At 44.9% G+C, this 21,501-nt stretch overlaps 1 protein-coding gene across 4 annotated transcripts in view; it reads left to right on the top strand.

Moving 5' to 3' along the window:
- POLA2 (DNA polymerase alpha 2, accessory subunit) overlaps positions 1–21,501 on the top strand; it is a 154,848-nt gene that overhangs the window by 41,932 nt on the left and 91,415 nt on the right. For all 4 annotated transcript variants that reach the window (XM_033956268.1, XM_033956270.1, XM_033956266.1 and 1 more), the window contains exon 5: positions 13,018–13,127. In XM_033956268.1, the coding sequence (XP_033812159.1) occupies positions 13,018–13,127 (110 nt within the window). The remainder of the gene's footprint in view (positions 1–13,017; positions 13,128–21,501) is intronic.

The following is a 21,501-nucleotide window of genomic DNA, read 5'->3' as shown; positions in this document are numbered from 1 at the left end:
TATTGAGTGCAAGGACTTAATTAGCCGGAGATATTCTTCGGCTGTGGTTGCCACATTGCTTCACAGCAAAAGGAAATCCACAGTGGCTGCCTATGCGAAGGCTTGGAGATGTTATCAGGCCTGGTGCGTCCTGAGACAGGTGGACCCATCTGTTCTATCAGTTCCTCGTGTACTGGAGTTTCTGTAGGATGGCCTGAAGAAGGGGGGCCTAGTGGTAGATTCTCTCAGGGTGCAGATTACCAGGCTCTCGTGTATGTGCCTTCCTTCTCTGAGCTGAATGATAGACATTGCTATTTACAATCGGAACAAGACCCCACCCTCAGCCTCCAGGACGAAATATCATCATTTGTGAGGATTGCTTTCAACGCAGGATATATAACATCCATAGAACGTGATTACTTAACAGTCAAATATCCTAGAGGACCCACCATCTACATTTTGCCAAAAATACACAAATCTCTAACTGCTCCTCCAGGAAGACCTATCGTGTCGGGAAATGGTTCAGTCTTAGAACCCCTGTCGACATTTGTTGGGTTTTTTCCCACGTCCATACATCCTGAAGATCAAATCATACCTAAGAGACTTGGCACATATGATCAATCTATTATCTCAAATAGAAGAAGATCTTACAGATATCACATTGGTAACGCTGGATATAGACTCACTATATAGTGTATACCAACATCCTTCAAGTCGAAGCCTTGAAGATTATCAAAGATACTCTGCAGGATCGGGATTGTTTGTCTCAATGTTGACATGTTCTATCCCACTCTCCACTTGTTCCCCCGTTCTGTTTTATAGCATCCCTTTTTGTTTTTTACACGTATACTACTACCCATCTACTGGGTATGTTTGTTTGATATTTTTATGTCTTTTTATTGTCATGTACACATATATGATTATGGTTTTGATATGCACTTTTTATGATGTGCAGGTCCTCTATAAAAATATATTTATATATATATATTTATTTAATATTTTATGACATCTTAGTCATTGTGCATGTTTTTATTTTGGTGTACCAATGTGCATATGTACTTTTATGGTGTCTTATATCTTTACACATGCATGGATAGATAGGATGTATGTATGTCTTATATCTTTACACATGCATGTTTCTATTTTATTCTATTTTTATGGTGCTTATGTCCTCCATTATAATATTATAATATATTGCTTTATATTATATTTTATGATATCTTTATCATTATGCATAGTTTTATTTTTATGGTCATCTGTTTAACAGTCTTTTCATAATCATTCTGTTCTATTTATATACATATATATATTTTTTGTTAAGTATGATTTATATTTATGTATGCGCAGACACATCTTGTACTGTTTTGTCTTATAGATTTTATATATACACTCCTGAGAGGCTTTTTCAAGCCTAAACACAGACCATATTGGGGTCCAGTACAAAAAGAATTTAAAGACTCTTTTTGAAGCTTGCCTTATGTTTTAGCTATTTATATGTATACTAGTGTTTAAGCCCGTTACATTAACGGGTGCTAGAATAGATGTGCAGAATTTCTTTCTTTCTTTCTTTCTGTCTTTCAGTCTTTCTTTCTGTCTTTCAGTCTTTCTGTCTTTCAGTCTTTCTTTCTTTCTGTCTCTCTGTCTGTCTTTCTTTCTTTCTGTCTCTCTGTCTGTCTGTCTTTCTTTCTTTCTGTCTCTCTGTCTGTCTGTCTTTCTTTCTGTCCCTGTCTTTCTCTCTGACTCTCTCCCTGTCCCTGTCTTTCTTTCTGTCCCTGTCTTTCTTTCTGACTCTCTCCCTGTCTTTCTGTCTCTGTCCCTGTCTTTCTTTCTGTCTCTCTCCCTGTCCCTGTCTTTCTTTCTGTCTCTCTCCCTGTCTTTCTTTCTTTCTGTCTCTCGGTCTGTCTTTCTGTCTTTCTTTCTTTCTGTCTCTGTCCCTGTCTTTCTTTCTGTCCCTGTCTTTCTTTCTGACTCTCTCCCTGTCCCTGTCTTTCTTTCTGTCTCTGTCCCTGTCCCTGTCTTTCTGTCTCTGTCCCTGTCTTTCTTTCTGTCTCTGTCCCTGTCTTTCTTTCTGTCTCTCTCCCTGTCCCTGTCTTTCTTTCTCTCTCCCTGTCCCTGTCTTTCTCTCTCCCTGTCCCTGTCTTTCTTTCTCTCTCCCTGTCCCTGTCTTTCTCTCTCTCTCTCTCCCTGTCTTTCTTTCCCTCTCTCTCCCCCTGTCTTTCTTTCTGTCTCTCTCCCTGTCTTTCTTTCTGTCTCTCTCCCTGTCTTTCTGTCTGTCTGTCTGTCTCTGTCCCTGTCTTTCTTTCTTTCTGTCTGTCTGTCTGTCTCTGTCCCTGTCTTTCTTTCTTTCTGTCTGTCTGTCTGTCTCTGTCCCTGTCTTTCTGTCTCTGTCCCTGTCTTTCTTTCTTTCTTTCTTTCTGTCTGTCTCTGTCCCTGTCTTTCTGTCTCTGTCCCTGTCTTTCTTTCTTTCTTTCTCTCTTTCTTTCTCTCTCTCTCTCACTCTCACTCTCTCATCCTCCACTGCATACCTTGGGACCAATTTCTCTCTCATCTCTCCCCTGCCCCTCCCCACGGTACTCTCTCTCTCTCTCTCATCCTCCACTGCATACCTTGGGACCAATTTCTCTCTCATCTCTCCCCTGCCCCTCCCCACGGTACTGCAACTCTCCACCTCCCCTTTACTTTAACTCTCTTCACCCAACTGCACCTCAAACCTCTCAGTCTTTTTGACCATCTAACAGAGCATAACCTCAATCGTTCTGCCTCTGTCCTCTCCTCTTCCCACAGGGGACAGTCTCCTTCTTTTTTACCAACCTCTGGGTCCTCTCTGTCATCAGAGAAAGTTACTCTCTTCATTTCATTCAGATTCCTTCAAATCTTCCCCCAAAAGAGTATCCTTCCAATCCATCCCAGATCGCCATTCTTCTTCAGGAAGTTCAAGCTCTGCTTCATCTCCGTGCCATCGAGGAAGTTCCCCTGGAACAGCAGAGCAGGGGGTTTTACTCCCAGTCTTCAACAAATTTCTTGTCAGAGTAAAATTTCAGATGCTATCTCTGGCTCCTTGTATCCCCTTCTAGATCAGAACAATTGGTTATGCTCTCTAGATATCAAGAAGGCTTATATCGCATTCCCATTCACCCAGCATCTCGCAAGTTCCTCAGATTTCGGGTAGGAAATCATCATTTTCAGTACAGGGTGCTACCCTTTGGCCTGGCATCATGTCCCAGAGTCTTCAAGTGCCTAGTGGTAGTAGCAGCAGCTCTGCCCAACCATGGTCTTCAAGTTTTCCCGTACCTGGATGATTGGCTCATCAAAGATTCATCATCTCAGGGGGTTATTGTAGTGACCCAACGGACTACTTGGTTCCTCCAAAGCTTAAGGTTCGAAATCAACTTTCCCAAGTCCCAGCTACAGCCCTCTCAAACTCTACAGTTCATCGGAGCTGTACTGGATATTGTGCAACTCAGCCCATTCCTTCCTCAACAACGTCAGGATGCTCTCATTCAACTTTGTTGCAAAGTTTAACCCCCACTTTACTTTCAGCGAAACACATGATGGTTCTCCTAGGTCACATGGCCTCTACAGTTCACATGACTCCTTTTGCCAGACTTCACCTACCAATTCCTCAGTGGACCCTGGCATCTCAGTGGACGCAGGCTTTCGTCCCACTCTCTAGCCACATTACATTGATTCCTTCGTTGAGACAGTCTCTCTACTGGTGGATGCTCTAAACGACAAAATAGAGCAGGAAAAAAAAATTATTTACAATGTCCAATGTGACACGGACAAGAGGACATGGACTGAAGCTAAGACAAGTCCAGGACAAATATCAGGAAGTTCTGCTTCACGCAACGAGTGATGGAATGCTCTCCCAGAGGAGGTTATTGCAGAATCCATCGTTCTAGCATTCTAGCATTCAAAAGCAAACTAGATGCACATCTCCTTACGAGAGGCATAGAGGGATATGGGTGACTAAAATTACGCTAGGTGTACACCTGGCTGGGCCTCCGCATGTGCGGATCGCCAGACTTGATGGACCGAAGGTCTGATCCGGAGATGGCAGTTCTTATGTTCTTAATCTCTCCAGAGGTTAACTGTTTCAAACTCCCCCCTCATCAGAAGGTCCTTGCGACAGATTCCTCGACCTACGCTTGGGGGCTCATCTCGATGGTCTACATACTCAAGGCCATTGGTCCAATACAGATTGTCAGTGTCACATAAATCTGTTGGAACTCAGAGCGATTTTCAATGCTCTCAAAGCTTTTCAGCATCTTCTCCACCATCATGTAGACCTCATTTGGACAGACAATCAAGTCGCCATGTACTATATCAACAAGCAGGGAGGAACAAGATCTCATCCTCTTTGCCAGGAAGCTTAGAAGGTTTGGAATTGGGCAATCCTTCACAATACCTTTCTGAAAGCGGTATATATTCAAGGCAAGAAAAACTGTCTGGTGGACAAATTGAGTCGTCTTCTGCAACCTCACGAATGGACACTCAATTCCTCGCCTCTCCATCACATTTTTTCTCAGTGGGTGACTCCTCAGATAGCTTGCTTTACGTTTCCCCACAACAACAAACTGCCTCAATTCTGCTCTAGGATATACTCTCCTCATCGCCTCGAGGCAGATGCTTTTCTTTTGGTTTGGACGAATCAGTTTCTTTGTGCATTTCCTCCATTTTCTCTCATTCTCAAGACACTCGTCAAACTCAAACACGAACATGCCACCATGATTCTAATTGCTCCTCGGTGGCCCATACAAACCTTAAAAGGAGACAGCCCAACCTACCTGAACAACCGCCTCATCCAAACCACCTCAATCAGACATAGAAAAGCACACACCCCATTCACACACCCCTCGATCAAAGAAGTAAAACGGAAAAACTATATGATGGCCTCCTAGCACTCAAGCAGCTAAACTAGATAACCAAATCTCCAATCTACTGATAACGACACCAGACTACAACACGTTCAGAAAAGAAATAAAAGCAATACTCTTCAAGAAATTCCAGAAACAGACATAACTTCAGAAAAGAAATAAAATCTACACTCTTCAAGAAATTTCTGAAACAGTCCTAACTTCAAACTTACCATCCTCCCTTCCCCCCTCTTCCCGCCACACAGAAACTACATAACCTACTCTTTACCTCTCTAAAAAGGACAAATGTTCTTCCATTGTAACCCAACGTTTTTCATCTCTTTTGTAATCCGCCTTGAACCGCAAGGTAATGGTGGAATAGAAATCTCTAATGTAATGTAATGTAACTGTGGTTCTCCCTTCTACTTCAACTCAGCAGCAGGGAGCCACTATTTCTACAAGTTTTTCCCTCTCTGCTTATACAGAGTCAGGGATCTCTACTTCATCCCAACCTGCAGTTTCTACACCTGACAGCTTGGTACCTCTCAATCTAACTGCCACTCTACAGTTTTCTCAATCAGTTAAGGACATTTTAGAAGCTTCTAGGAAGCCTACCACTAGGCAATGTTACAACCAGAAATGGACTAGGTTTTCTGCTTGGTGCACCATTCATCACAAGGAGCCTCAATCTACCTCCTTGTCTTCAGTTTTGGATTACCTCTTGCATTTATTTCAATCAGGTCTCAAATCTACATCCATTTGAGTTCATCTCAGTGCAATTGCTGCTTTTCATCAGCCTATTGAAGGGAAACCCCTTTCTGCTCATCCTGTGGTTTCCAGATTTATGAAAGGACTTTTCAATACCAAGTCATCTTTCAAACTGCTTCCAGTGGTTTGGGATCTCAATGTTGTTCTTGCTCAATTGATGAAACCTCCTTTTGAACCAATGGCTTCGGCTCATCTGAAATATCTCACTTGGAAAGTGGTCTTTCTCATTGCTCTCATGTCTGCTCGCAGAGTCAGCTTTAGTAGCAGACCCACCTTTCACAATCTTCCATCATGACAAGGTGGTCCTCCATACTCATCCTAAATTCTTACCAAAAGTGCTTTCAGAATTTCATCTCAACCAATCCATTGTACTTCCAGTGTTTTTTCCAAAGCCTCATTCTCATCCTGGAGAAACAGCTCTTCATACTTTGAACTGTAAGCGTGCTTTGGCTTTTTACTTGCAACGAACTAAGCCACACAGAACTGCTCCTCAACTTTTTGTCTCCTTTGATCCAAATAAGTTGGGACATCCAATTTCCAAACGCACCATCTCCAACTAGATGGCTGCTTGCATCTCTTTCTGCTATACTCAGGCTAGACTGTATCTACAGGGTTGAGTCACAGCCCATAAAGTCAGAGACATGGCGGCATCAGTAGCTTTCCTTAGATCCACTCCTGTTGAGGAAATCTGCAAAGTTGCTACTTGGTCCTTGGTTCATACCTTCACCTCTCATTATTGTCTGGATTCTTTTTCCAGACGGGATGGACATTTTACAAAATGTATTATCCTAAATTGCCAACACTCCCACTATCTCATTTTGGTTAGCTTGGAAGTCACCCACATGTGAGAATATGCTGCCTGCTTGTTCTGGGATAAAGCACAGTTACTTATTGTAACAGGTATTATCCAGGGACAGCAGGCAGATATTCTTACAACCCACCCACCTCCCCTGGTTGGCTTCTTAGCTAGCTATCTGAACTAAGGGGACACGCGCCCTACATCAGGTGGGAAGGCAATCGCGCATGCGCAGGTGCGGCAGTCACAAACTTTCTAAAGTTTTACAAGCAAGTCTGCTTGCAAGGCTGTCCGCATCGGGGCTCCGTGGATGACGTCATCCAAATGTGAGAATATCTGCTTGCTGTCTCTGGATAACAACTTTTATCCCAGGACAAGAAGGCAGCCTATTCTCACATATGGGTGAAGTCATCCACGGAGCCCAGATGCGGACAGCCTCGCAAGCAGACTTGCTTATAGAAATGTAGAAGTTTTTGAGTCTGCTGCACCACGCATGCGCGAGTGCCTTCCCGCCCAACACAGGGTAAGCCTCCTCAGTTCTCAGTTTTCCGCGGAGCCGAGAAGTCTGTCTTTGATGATCTTCATGAAACTTCGTTGCTTCGTGCCTTCTCTTCACCGTGGTTTGTCTTAGCTCTTTTGTGAATTGCTGTGTTTATTTCTTTATTTTCTGTTAAAAAAAACCCAAACTTTTATTTTTTCATCAACTGACTGGCGGGGCAGGTCGCTCGCCCACAGTCTACAGGCTTCGACTTCGCAGCGGCTATCTTCCGGCCAGTAACAGGCTTCAAGAAGTGTAGCCAGTGCCAGCGTGCGATTTCCCTCATGGACCCACACGGCTGGTGTCTTAAGTGTCTTGGTCCTGACCATAGTCCGAAGTCGTGCCCGTGCTGTGCTACTCTAAAACCTCAAGCCCTTAAACGTTGTTGAGTTCAAGTGGAAAAGCTGTTCAGGATGGCTACACCCTTGACCTTGGGTCCTAATTCGGTTCAGACTTCAGCCGGGGGTCCTCCTGCGTCGACGACTCTGACCACGAGTCTCATCAGACCTTCCTTGTTTGGATCGTCTTTGGCCTCGAGTACACATGCTTTATCTTCCTCTGAGCTTCCCTCAGGTCAGATACCTAAGCAGAAGGTTCCTGCGGTGGTCCTCAAGTCCTCAAGTATCAATCCAAGCCAAAGCATGCTTCTACTGCCACCTCGGAGTCTAAGGTCTCAGCAAGTGGTCCAGTTCAGACTCGGATCCACAATTGCAGGCTTCTCTCCAGACCATATTAGAGCAGCAATTTGTTCAGTTACTGACCAAATACATGCCTGCCTCAACTCTGTTTCCTGTAGTCCAGCTTGGGCAATCAGCAATCTCCCATGAGATCGAGTCCCTGCCTGTACCTCGAGCTGCGTCTACACACTCTATGCAAGGAGTTGAGTCTTTGCAAGTGTCTGGTCTGGAATCTTCGCACTCTATGCAAGGAGTCGAGTCTTTGCGAGTGTCTCAATTGGAATCTTCGTACTCTATGCAAGGAGTCGAGTCTTTGCGAGTGCCTCGACAGGAATCCTCTCACTCCATACAAGGAGCCGAATCTATGGGAGTGCTTCAAGATTCCTTGATCCAAACCACTGAGTCTATTGGGTTTCGATCTACAGCTTCTATCCCTATTCATTCACCAGTGGCGCTGCCTGTCTCCAGGCATAGGGCGACCTCTCCTCGATCTCAACCAAGACCTACTTCCAGGCAGCACTCTTGTCATAGATAGAGGCCCTCATCGAGGCATCCATTGAGGCACAGGTCTTCTTTCACAGAAAAGCCTTCCGCAGAAAAGCCTCAATCCAGACCTTCCAGCTCTTCGAGGCCTCCAACTCCTTGACCAAGGTCTCTGCTTCCAGACCCAGAGGACTCAGCTGATTTCATTGTCTCCTCCAACTCTGTGTATTCTTTGGGTTACCAGTACTCTAGAGCGGCTTCGCCTTCCTTCTCCACTCGAGGCGCCTCGAAGTCATCGAGTCCTTCTCGAGGTCAGGCTCTAGCAGATCAATTATCTTTTCCTCCTTTCTTCATCAAATGGCTGACAACATGGAAATTAAATTGGACGCTGGTTCTAAATATTCTAAGGAGTATTTAGAGGAAATGCATTCTTAATAGGCTTTTGTCTCAAACTTTCAAAAGAAATCTCCATATGCTATACCTGCTGTTCCAGGTAAATTGGAATCGAGGCATAGAACACTACATTGCAAGGGATTTGAGAATTCACAGTTATCTCACCAATCCCTCCTTGTGGAATCTTCATTAAAGAGGACCCATCCTTCCAGAGTATATGCCCCAGTACCGCCTGGAAGAGAGGTCAAGACCATGGACAAGTTTGGCTGTTGCCTTTACCAGAATTCCATAATGGCCTCTAGAGTCCTAAATTACAATTTCATCTTCACGACTTATTTGAAGTTTTTGATTGACCATGTTCCAAGTTTTATGAAGAACTTGGATGAACATAGACATGTGGAGTTTCTGGAGCTTGGTGTTACCTTGGCGCAACTCCAGGTACATCTTCTCCAGTCATCTTACGATGCCTTTGAACTTTCTTCTAGGGTCACTGCTTTCTCAATAGCAATGCGTCACCTGGCCTGGCTTCGCACCATTGATATGGACCCTAATCTTCAGGATCATCTTGTGAAGGCAATGACCTCTTTGATGAATCCATAGAGGCTGCCACCAAGAAGTTGCCTGAGCATGAAAAATCTTTTGCTTCCATTGTCAGACCAAAGCCTAAGTTAGCTCCTGCAAAGCCTTCTCGACCTCTTCTAACTTTCCAGAGGCGTTATCCTCCAAGGGCGCTGCTTATACTCAAGCACCTGCCAAGAAACCACAACAGCAGAAGCAACAGAAACCTCAACCTTCTGCTGCACAAAAGACTGCTCAGCCTTTTTGAGTGTCTCACACAGAGCATAACCTCCATCGTTCTGCCTCTGTCCTCTCTTCCCCCCATAGGAGGTCGTCTCCATCATTTTTACCATCGATGGGAGACCATTACATCCAACCTCTGGGTGTTGTCAATAATCAGGGAAGGATACTCTCTTCATTTCTCTAAGATTTCACCAGAGCTTCCTCCAAGAGAGTATCCTTCCAATCCATCTCAGACTGCCCTTCTTCTTTTGCTTCATCTCCATGCCATCGAGGAAGTTCCATTGGAACAGCAGAGCAGGGGTTTTTACTCCCGTTACTTCCTAGTTCCGAAGAAGACGGGCGATCTGTGGCCCATTCTGGATCTCAGGGCTCTCAACAAATTTTTAGTCAAAGAAAAATTTTGCATGCTGTCCCTGGCATCCCTTTATCCCCTTCTAGATCAAAACAATTGGTTATGTTCTCTAGATCTCAAGGAGGCTTACACTCACATCCTCATTCATCCGGCCTCATGTCAGTACCTCAGATTTCGGGTGGGGAATCTGCATTTTCAATACAGAATGCTACTCTTTGGCCTGGCATCATCTCTCAGAGTGTTCATCAAGTGCCTCGTAGTGGTAGCAGCAGCTTTAAGGAACCATGGTCTTCAGGTGTTTCCCTACCTAGACGACTGGCTCATCAAAGATTCAACATCTCAGGGGGTTATTGTAGCGACCCAACAGACTACGTAGTTCCTACAAAGCTTGGGATTCAAAATCAACTTTCCAAAATCCCAACTTCAGCCCTCTCAGAATCTCAGAGCATTCCTTCCTCAACAACGTCTGGAAGCTCTTATTCAAATCTGTCACAAAGTGTCTTCCCGCTCTTCACTCTCAGCAAGACACTTGATGGTACTACTAGGTCACATAGCCTCCACAGTACATGTGACTCCTTTTGCAGACTTCACCTACGAATTCCTCAGTGGACCCTGGCATCTCAGTGGACACAGGCTTGCGATCCACTATCTCGACACATTACAGTCACTCCTTCATTGAGACAGTCTCTCCACTGGTGGATGCTCTCTTCCAATCTCTCCAGAGGTTTACTTTTTCAGACGCCACCTCATCAGAAGGTCCTCACGACAAATTCTATGACCTACGCTTGGGGGGCTCACCTCGACAGTCTCCGAACTCAAGGCCACCTGTCCAGCACGGATCGTCGGTGTCATATCAATCTGTTGGAATTCAGAGCGATCTTCAATGCCCTCAAAGCTTTTCAACATCTTCTTCACGACCAGGTAGTCGTCATCCGAACAGACAACCAAGTCTCCATGTACTATGTCAACAAGCAGGGAGGAACTTGATCTCTCCCTTTGTCAAGGTTTGGGACTGGGCAACCTCCACAACACCTTCCTGAAAGCTGTTTACATCCAAGGGGTGAAAAACTGTTTGGCACACAAATTGAGTCGACTTCTGCAACCTCACGAATGGACACTCAATTCTTCGCCTCTTCATCACATTTTTTTCTCAGTGGGCAACTCCTCGGATAGATCTCTTTGCACCTCCCCACAACCACAAACTGCCTCAGTTCTGCTCCAGGATATATTCTCCTCATCGCCTCGAGGCAGATGCTTTTCTACTGGAATGGACAAATCTCTTCCTGTATGCATTCCCTCCATTCCTTCTCATTCTCAAAACTCTTGTCTAGTTGCAGAACGATCATGCCACCATGATTCTGATAGCTCCTCGGTGGCTGAGACAACCTTGGTACTCTCTTCTACTTCAACTCAGCAGCAGGGAGCCATACCCTCTACCAGTTTTTTCTTCTCTGCTTACACAGAGTCAAGGATCTCTACTTCATCGCAATCTGCAGTCTCTGCACCTGACAGCTTGGTACCTCTCAACATAACTTTTCTTCTGTTTTCTGAACCTGTAAGAGACATTTTAGAGGCTTCTAGAAAGCCTGCCACTAGACAATGCTTCCACCAAAAATGGACTAGATTTTCTACGTGGTGCATCTCTCATGACATGGAGCCTCAAGATACCTCCTTGGCTTCTGTCTTGGACTATCTTTTGCACTTGTCTACTTCTGGCCTCAAATCTACATCCATTCGAGTCCATCTCAGCGCAATTGCTGCTTTTTATCAGCCTATTGAAGGGAAACCTCTCTGCTCATCTGGTGGTTTCCAAATTTATGAAAGGACTTTTCAATGTCAAACCTCCTCTCAAACCGCCTCCAGTGGTTTGGGATCTCAATGTTGTTCTTGCTCAATTGATTAAGCCTCCATTTAAACCAATGTCCACGGCTCATCTGAAGAGTCTCACTTGGAAAGTGGTGTTTCTCATTGCTCTCACATCTGCTTGAAAAATCAGTGAACTGCAAGCGTTAGTTGCTGATCCACCTTTCACAGTTTTCCATCATGACAAGGTGTCCTCCGTACTCATTCTAAATTCTTACCTAAAATGGTTTCAGAATTTCATCTCAACAAATCTATTGCACTTCCAGTGTTTTTTTTCCAAGACCTCATTCTCATCCTGGAGAATCAGCTCTTCATACTCTGGACTGTAAACGTGCTTTGGCTTTCTACTTGTAACACACCAAACATAAGAACATAAAAATTGCCACTGCTGAGTCAGACCAGTGGTCCATCATGCCCAGCAGTCCGCTCACGCGGCGGCCCTCTGGTTTAAGACCAGCATCCTAACTGAGACTAGCCCTACCAGCGCATGTTCATGTTCAACAGAAACTTGTCTAACTTTGTCTTGAATCCTTGGAGGGTGTTTTCCCCTATAACAACCTCTGGAAGGGCGTTCCAGCTTTCTACCACTCTCTGGGTGAAGAAGAACTGCTCCTCAACTTTTTGTCTCCGATCCTAACAAGTTGGGACATCCAATTTCTAAGCGTACCATCTCCAACTGGATGGCTGCTTATATATCTTTCTGCTATGCCCAGGCTGGACTGCATCTACAGAGTCAAGTCACAGCCCACAAAGTCAAAGCCATGGCGGCTTCAGTAGCTTTCCTCAGATCCACTCCTATTGAGGAAATTTGCAAAGCTGCCACCTGGTCCTCGGTTCATACTTTCACTTCTTAATATTGTCTGGATGTTTTCTACAGACGGATGGCCATTTTGGCCAGAGAGTATTACAAAATTTATTCTGCTAAGTTGCCAACACTCCCACCATCCCATTCTGGTTAGCTTGGAGGTTACCCACATGTGAGAATAGGCTGCCTGCTTGTCCTGGGATAAAGCACAGTTACTTACCGTAATAGTTGTTATCCAGGGACAGCAGGCAGCTATTCTCACAACCCACCCACCTCTCCTGGTTGGCTTCTCTGCTAGCTATCTGAACTGAGGAGACTCGCCCTGTGCTGGGCGGGAAGACATACGTGCATGCGCAGTGCGGCAGACTCGAAACTTCTACGTTTCTACAAGCAAGTCTGCTTGCGAGGCTGTCTGCATCCGGGCTCCATGAATGACGCCACTCACATGTGAAAATAGCTGCCTGCTGTCCCTGGATAACAACTGTTACGGTAAGTAACTGTGCTATACGGTAAGTAACTGTGCTTTTCCTCACGTCATTCTCTAATTAGAATATCTTCAGTAATTCTAAACTTTTTCTTTAAGTCTTCTCAGGCTGAACAGTTTTTTCTCTCTCTTTAGTAGAGGCCTTCTAGGGAAGGAAAATGGAAAGGACTGTCGTCAATCAGTGCAAATTCTAATTTCTATTTCTGTTTTAATGTGCCCTAGAGTTCCCAGAAGCGAAGTCTGAGCACACCTGAGAATCCCCAATCAAAGAGGGTCCTATCTATTTCCCGGAGTCCACACATATTATTTTCCCCATCCAGTTTCTCACCGAGGTATTTTATGGCCTGAATTACGTGATCTTGTTCAAACTTTCTACTGATAGGTGCAAATGTATGGCCTGTGGCTTGAAGTAGAATGAAGAAGCCCTGCTGGTGACTTGTTAAAAAGTATTACATTTACTATCTTGTCAGTAAATATGGTAAAATATTTATAAACTGTGGTGTTGCTCTGAAGGTTTAATTTTGTGATTATGCTTTTCTGTGAAGCTAGGCAGATCAGCCAGCCAGTCAGACTTGGGGCAGATTTGGGACAAAAGGTAAAAGTGGTGGTCTTGAATGAGATACTACACTATGCTGTCTGCCTGTGCCCCCGCCCCCTTCCTGGAACTTCCAGGGCTCTAAATGTGGTGAGGGTGAACTCTGAAGGAATTGGTGTCCTCATCAAAAGAATTGTTAACAGGCACCCTCTTGTCCGAGTTTCAGAACTTTAGGATTCACTGTGAACAGAAAAATGCAAGCTCACACACGGTTCCCCAGGTAAAACCGGTATCAGTATTTTGGCTACTGAAAAGAACTAAATCAGCCTTCTAGTCTTGATACCAGAAGAACTTCCACAGGGGGGAAGGGGAATATTTTGCAATCTATTGGCATGTTGTAACCTGAGACAGTTGGGTTCCTATATAAGGAACAATTACGTATTCCTTATTTTCTGGGCTGTACCATCTCTGCCAGTTGATGGAATTGAGAAACTGAACTTTTCCTGTGGCATCGCTAATATAAGGAGGGCTACTGCTGCCTAGAAAAATCTAGTATTTCTCTTCCAGCAGATGGTAGATTTTTCAGGCTGGTGCTCCTGGTCCCTGACATAGCTCCCAGCAGTGCAAGTGGGTGCTACACAATTTTTGATTGAGCCCAAGGGCTGGCTCCCAGGTTCCCAAATGCACAGGCTGGATCTGGTTGAGTATAGAGTCCTACACCACTGCCCCAACTCATTGCATATGGCTCAGTTCCACAGGGCCCTGCCACAGAAGGATGTGGGTTCCTATCCTTTCCCACTTGCACTTTCTTCCATGTGCTCTGCCCCCAATTCCAATCAAGCACTCTTTCTGTTCTTATCTATTGGGATGCTCTCTTCAGTTTTGGGCCCTGTCCTTTAGGCTGGCTATTGTTTCCTTCACCTTCTCCAAGGTGATGGTGGTTGTGGTGGCCCATCTGCGCCATCAGGGCATTCAGGTCCATCCTTACCTAGACAATTGACTGATCTGTGTCCACTTGGTGGAGAATTATGTGAGTGCTACTGCTCAGGTCATTTTACTTTTGGAGTGCCTAGGTTGAATGGTGAACTGTACGAAGAGTCATCTGGAGTATCTGGCAGTCTGTTTCATCATTATGCGAGAGCAGCTATCCTTTTGGAGAAGTGCATGGTGAAACTCCAGGCATAGAAGTGCAGCCTCAGGACTTCCAGGGTCTGGGATAATCTTCAGCTCTTGGGCCCCATGGCGGTGACCCTGGAGATGGTGCCTTGGTTCAAATGAACTCCCTTCAGATAGGTGGCTACCACATCTTCCAGCTGCAGAGCTCTCTGGACTGGTGAGACAATCCCAGTCATCTCCAGAGAGTCCCATAAGATTTACTGGATTGGGGTGGTGATCACCACAAATGTAAGTCTCCTCAGCTGAGCTGCACACTGTTTTGGAAAAGTGGTGCGGAGATGTTGGCCTCTCTGTGGAGGCCTTTTGGTCTATCAACTGCCTGGAGGCCCCAGGTGATCAGGTGAGTTCTGATGGAGTTCCTGCCTCTGATTCAGGAGAGAGTGGTCCAAGTAGTGATGACAGAGCTACAACGGTGGTCTATATCAACAAACTATGGTGGCCTTGTAAAAAACAACAACATTTAAACAGACTTATTTAGTTAATGCCTTCTGGATCTGGGAGAGTGGAAGCTGGAGCAGGCAGCCTTTCAGCTTATTTTGGACCATGGAGGCAGCTAGCTTTCGACCTTATGGCCTTGAGCAACAGTGCCAAGGCAGAGTACTTCTTCAGTCATCGAAAAGAGACAACCTCATAAAGGATAGATGCACTGGTTCAACAGTAACCTAGAGAGGATCCATTTCATGTCTTTCTGCCCTGGCCTTTATAGGCTGAGTACTATGCAGGATAGCGTGTTATCTCTTTCTGTTGCTTCTGGTGGCCCCAAATTGGCCTTGAAAACTGTGGTACTTGGATCTGGTTCATCTTTCGGTAGATGATCCATTTTGCTTCCCTAGAGTCAGGGAATGCTCAGGCAGGGTTCATTGAACGTGGAGATTCTGGATCCCTTCTGGGTTATGGTTTGGTCTTAGAAAGCCAGCATTTAAGGAGGAGATTTCTATCTTGATAAGGCCCACAAGTAGGGTTACCAAATTTTATTATTGTAAAATCCGGACCCATGGTCCCATGATATTTGTTTGTATAGTTAAAAATATGTACATTATATATATTTATTTTTCTTTTGCTCAATCTCGGGCTTCGACCTTGAGGTTCCATTGAGCTCAATCTTGCTGATGAAATTTTTCCACGTCGAAACCAACAATGGGGTTTAAAAAATGCTGCAGGTGCCAGAGGCCAATATCCATAACCGAACCACATTCAATGTCTTCAATGTTTGGGCACTGATCACCAAATTGAATCGTGTGTTAAGTGTTCCACCTTGCAAAAGCGTTCCATTAAAGCCCATCGTATTCAATGGGAGAAACTATTCAACTTTGCTATGGACATCGGGAAAACTTTGGAGCTGTCGCCTTTGAAAACTCCTACATCGATATCGGGAAATCTAGCATCAGGGAAGCCAGTTTCTGAACCATCCTCTTTCCAGCAAGCGTCGCAGGTCTCTACAGCATCGAGTCTCTTGATGGAGACCACGCATCAATGCCATCGATCTAAGGATCTGCTGGTTGTCTCTCCTAGGTGTGCATCCTCATCGAGATCACCATCTCCAAGAGAGCCAGCTGTACCGATAGTACCGGCTGGTGAGCCTTCAGTACTGGTGCATGCTGCTCAGCAGGTATCACAGGCCTCGACAGCATCGAGTCTTTTGATGAAGGCCAAAAGACGTCATCATCGTTTTGCTGAGCTGCAGGTTGTTTCTCCAATATGGGGTGTTTCTCCAGTATGGGGTGTGTCTTCTGTCTTCATACCGAAACAACCTGCTGCACCGATGGTACCTTCTATTGAGCAATCGCTACTGGTGCACTCTTTTTGAGAGAAACTCGATGAATTTTTTCACAGAGAGATTGCCACTGTTTGTAGGTCGCATTGCATGCATCTCCTACACTCAACTCCCTTGGTACTGGCCCAACCTGATCATACCAGTACGAGGCATCAAGGTACCCATACCACCGATCCATTTGAGCATCGAAATACTGCTCAAGGATCTTCTATGAGGCGTCATGGTTCTATGTCTCGGCGCCAATCTTCCTCCAGGCATGTTTCTTCACATCGAAGTTCTACTTCTCAACAATGCTCCTCTTCGAGACTTAGAGCTTCTACTTCAGGCCATAAGTCCTCTTTTAAGTCCTCTTCTTCTGTGAGGCGTTCCAGACCAAGATATTGGCGTTCCTCTTTTACTCAACTTCCTCTTTCGAAGAGGTATCAGGAACTTCATCGATCCACATCTTCATCGGACCGGTACCGAAAATGTCGCAGGACTTCTAGACATTTTTTCCCAGAAGTGTTCTCGGATTCGAAGTCTGACTCGGAGTGTGGATTTTCCCTCTCTGAACTTGAATCTGTTGATGCAGCTATCCCCAAAAGAAGATCTTCTCCTGAAGAATTCTCCTTTGCCACTTATATTAACCAATTTTGCAAAGATTTATCTCTTTCATTGGAGACTGATGTCTCATTTAATGCTGAATTCCAAAATATATTGAACTTTCGTGGACCTTCCAAAGATCTCTTCAAATTGACATTGCATGAACTGTTTAAACAAATCCTTTTCAGAACTCTATACTGTTGAGCAGAATCCTTAATTACATGTTCTATTTGTCTTTGTATCTTCAACAATGGTTGACCAATTTCGAGCAATACATTCCTTCAGAGCATTTTCTGGAATTTCTGCGGACTATTCATACTCTGTCCCAGATAGCGACGTATCTTCCAAGATGCATTTCAACTGTCTTCCAGAGTGTCTGCTATGTCAGTAGCTATGAGATGCCTAGCTTGGCTCAGACTTTCTGATATAAACCTCAATCTTCAAATTAGATTGGCCAATATTCATGCCTAGAGAAGGAGCTTTTTGGCGAGCCCATCGAGGTTGCAGCACAAAAATTTAGCTCAACATGAGCACACTTGGAATACTTTAAATAGAGCACAATCTAAGTCTTTTTCTTCAAGGAGATCTACTAAACAACCTCCTTCACATCGGAGGCATACTCCTTCGGTTTCTGGGCAGCCACAACAATAGCAGCAAATTTGCCAATTGTTTTCAACTGATTCAGAGGCAATTCAACAGGAGAAGTTGTCCAACTCTGCCCAGTTCTTCCAACTCAATCGGAGCTTGCTGTCATTATATTATCAATGTTGGTCTCTCATATCAGCTGACCTATGACTTCTCACAGTCCTTGGGGAAGATTTATCTTTTTAGCATGCCTGCCTAAAAAAAAAAAAAAATCCCTCAGTTGTCCATGACATGGACTCCATTTCAAGTTTAATTTTCAGCAGTTTTCTACTTCGTTTCCTATAAACTTCACTGAGCAGACTTGCATTGTGGAAAATCCACCATGGGTATAGAGCCTGTAAGGTGGTTTTTCCCCTATTGCCTAGACTCCATTCCACTAAGAGGGGAATCTAACAGGGATGTAGGGTCTGTAAAGTTGGATTTCTTCAAATCTATTTCAGTATGCATCGCTCAGACTGCAACTGTTCAGGATTCCACTATGAGGTATAGAACCTGTACAGTGATTTTTTTCCATGTTGCTTGGATACTTTGAGACATTTATGGTTTCTAACAGGGGTGTAGAGCCTGTAAGTTAGATTCCCGCCATATCAGAACTTTGCACTGTTTTAATTTAAAAGCAGGATCAACCAGTTTTTCTCTCCCAACATGCCTTCCATTGTACCATCAATGTTTATACAGAACCTGTCAGAAGGCATCCATTTACTTCAACTATTTCCCCTACACCTGTTCTCTAAGGAACATTCTTCACAGAACTATTTACTCCATCTCCTTATGATCCTAAAACGCCCGGAGGTTTAGGAGTGGCTGAAGGGGAAGAGGAGGCCACTACATTCTTTCGAATATTTTTTCCTTTGCTCCAGTTTCTCAGTCATAATTTCTAGACTGGCAGTCTCTTCTATAAAGTCTACAATTACACGCTTATACATTCTAGAGTCAGTATGCGCATTACACCCTATTCCTACTGGGTTTTCCATACAGGTCTCTTACATTTCTTTTGGTTTTGCTTTACACACACAAATAATTTCTGTGCTTGGGCGCACTTCATCTCAACTTCTCCTTCTTGCTGAGTCACTCACATTGTACTGTACTATATACCTCAGCTAGAGATTCTAGTTCTTGGGCTCTCTATCAATGGACTGAGAATATTTTGCCCTAGGAAAGTATTCGACATACATATTTCAATCACAAATTACCATTTTGTTCTAGACAATCTTCTCATTGTCTAGTAATGGCGGCCTTTCTTCTGGATGGAACGTACCAATCCCTCTGTGCATTTCCTCCAGTTCCTCTCTTTCTCAATTTGCTAGTTCATCTTCGGCAGGAATTGACCTCCGGGCTTCTTGTAGTCCCTTATCTTTTTCTTCTAGCCATGGTCAAAAGCTTTCTCTCAGGAGTTGGAAGTCTGTTTTCACCTTTTAGTGCCTTTCGAGGTGACCTCAGCAGATGCTGGGTTTTTCCTCATCCTTCCAGACTTTTTTAGCAGCGTCCAGACAACCTTCTTGCAGCAACCGTATGAGGAGTGGGAAGAGATGGTTTTCACTGTTCTAGGCTCTTTATATTATCAAGCCTTTAACCTACTTCATATCTGCTTTCTAGGAATATTTTCTACCCCTCTCCTACTCAGCTCTTGGCTTCACTTTAGTCAGAGTTTGCCTTCGGGTTATGAGTATTTTCCATGTTCAGGTAAACAAACTGATCATCCTCTGATTTCAGCTCTTGTCGACCTCCACTGGTCTTTAGTGGTTTGAGATCCTCAACTTGTTCTCTCTACACTGTTGCTCCCTTCTTTTGAGCCTTGTATAGTTTTATACCATGATACAGTAGTTTCTCTGTATCCCTCCTTTTCCTCTGGACAACAGAGGTCAGGAGATATCATATACATCTCATCATTGTGCTTCTATATTTCTTTTTTAAGCCTTATTCTCATCCTGGAGAAATGGCTCTTCATACCTTGGACTGCAAATGAACTTTGGTTTTCTCTTACAAGCAACTACGCTGTACAGAACCTTCTCACCGGCTCATCCCCTTTGTTTCTCAGGGGTTAGTTTTGTCTATCCCTGGAGATTTATTTCCTCATACCTTACAATATATCTCTTTTGCCATGTTTGGGCTATACTGTATCTTGGGGCATCACTGATATCACATAAGCTCTCAGCCATTCTGGCTTCAGTTGCATTCTTACGTTCCTCTCCTGTAGATACATTCTGCAATGCAGCTACTTGGTCCTCAGTCTACTTTTTTAGGCACTTCTCCTGTTTAGAATCTTTTCCATAAGGGAGGGTCGCTTCGGCCAAGTAGTTTTATACAAAATTTCTTTACTTCTTTGGCCCTCTCTCCTTCCATCCCATTCCAATAAGTTACAGAGTCCCATATGTGAGAATATGCTGCCTGCTTGTCCTAGGATAAAACACAGTTACTTACCGTAACAGGTGTTATCCCAGGACAAGCAGGCAGCTATTCTTGACTGATGGGTGACGGCACCGACGGAGCCCCGGTACGGACAATTTTAGAGTGATTGCACTCTAAGAACTTAGAAAGTTCTGGTAGGCCGCGCACGCGCGAGTGCCTTCCCGCCCGACAGAGGCGCGCGGTCCCCAGTTTCTTAGTTTCCGCGGAGCTAAGAAGACGCGTCTCTCTCAACGGCTGTTGTGAGAGGATTTTTTGTGACTTCCCGCTCGCGTAAACTTTTTGAGGAAATCTTATTTCCTTTCCTTTTTTCTTTATTTTCTTTCTTTAAAAAAAAAAAAAACATTTTGTTTTTTTGCCTGTTTTTCGGCCTTGCCCCGGCGGGGCCTTTAGCCACCATCGAGGCCTCGGCCTTCGATTTGGCTGAAGCCGTCTTTACATTCATGCCCCTCCAATCCGGCTTCAAAAAGTGCCAGCAGTGTGCACGACCAATTTCACTAACTGATCCTCATAATTGGTGCCTCCAGTGTCTTGGTCCCGACCATCGAGCGTCAACCTGCACCCGCTGTGCAACTTTAAAAAAGAGAACTCTTAAAAATCGAGAGATTCAACAAAAATTATTGTTTGGTGCCGAAATGTCTGATTCTACACCGGCACCGACATCGGCACCGGCGCAGTCGGCACCCACATCATCGACACCACGCGATACCGCGGCGGTGTCGACTCCAGGTAAGCCGGCTAAGAAGCCTTCCCCGTTGGAGCGTCCTCCGGTCTCGATGGCAGCGAGTCCAATTCTGCCGACCTCGAGGCGCCCACGGAAGCGCTCCGCTCCAATAGAGGTGAGCCCCTCGACATCGGGATCCTCATCCTCGGAGCGTAGAGCGGCACCGCAGGTACCATTAAAGAAAAAGATGGTACCGGTGCCTTCCCTTGAGGAGCGTATAGCTGCTGTTCTGAAGGCACAACTTAAAGAACAGCTACAGCACCTCCTACCTCCAGCCCTGGCATCGAATTTACCGGTACCAGTCCGGTCTGAGCCACCGGTACCGATAGTGGACCGTCCTATTTTATCGACGTCCACTCTATCGGTACCGGTACAATCGGTTTCCTCGGTCTCCATGCTGATTCTGGCGCCGGAGCCGAGAGCTCACCATCAAGCTGTACAAACTTCAGCTCCGGTGCGCACTGCTGCATCTCCCGGTACCGAATCAGGCAGGTCGGGGAAGTCTCTTCGCAAGTCCCGGCATTTAGAGCCTTCCACTCCAGAGTCTCGAGACCGGAGTTTTCAGGTTCGAGACCCTGACTTATGGGGTGACTCGGAGGATCCCATTCTTTCGGAGGGAGAATGCTCTTCTGGTGATGAGGACCCGTCTGTTTTAGGAGCCTCCTCTAAACCAGAAGTGTCTTCCTTTTCTTCATTTTTGAAGGAAATGTGTGATTCTCTCTCCATTCCTTTGGAGGCTGAGTCAAAGAAATCCAAGGCTTTCCTTGATGCCTTGGACTTTGACCAGCCTCCAAAGGAATACCTTAAATTACCTCTCCATGATATATTGAGAGAGACATTTTATAAGAATCTGGAATCTCCTTT

This window comes from Geotrypetes seraphini, chromosome 8 (assembly GCF_902459505.1).
Source record: "Geotrypetes seraphini chromosome 8, aGeoSer1.1, whole genome shotgun sequence".
Taxonomy (NCBI): domain Eukaryota; kingdom Metazoa; phylum Chordata; class Amphibia; order Gymnophiona; family Dermophiidae; genus Geotrypetes; species Geotrypetes seraphini.
Note: the sequence above shows the minus strand (reverse complement) of the source record. Positions and strands in the feature narration are given on the sequence as shown.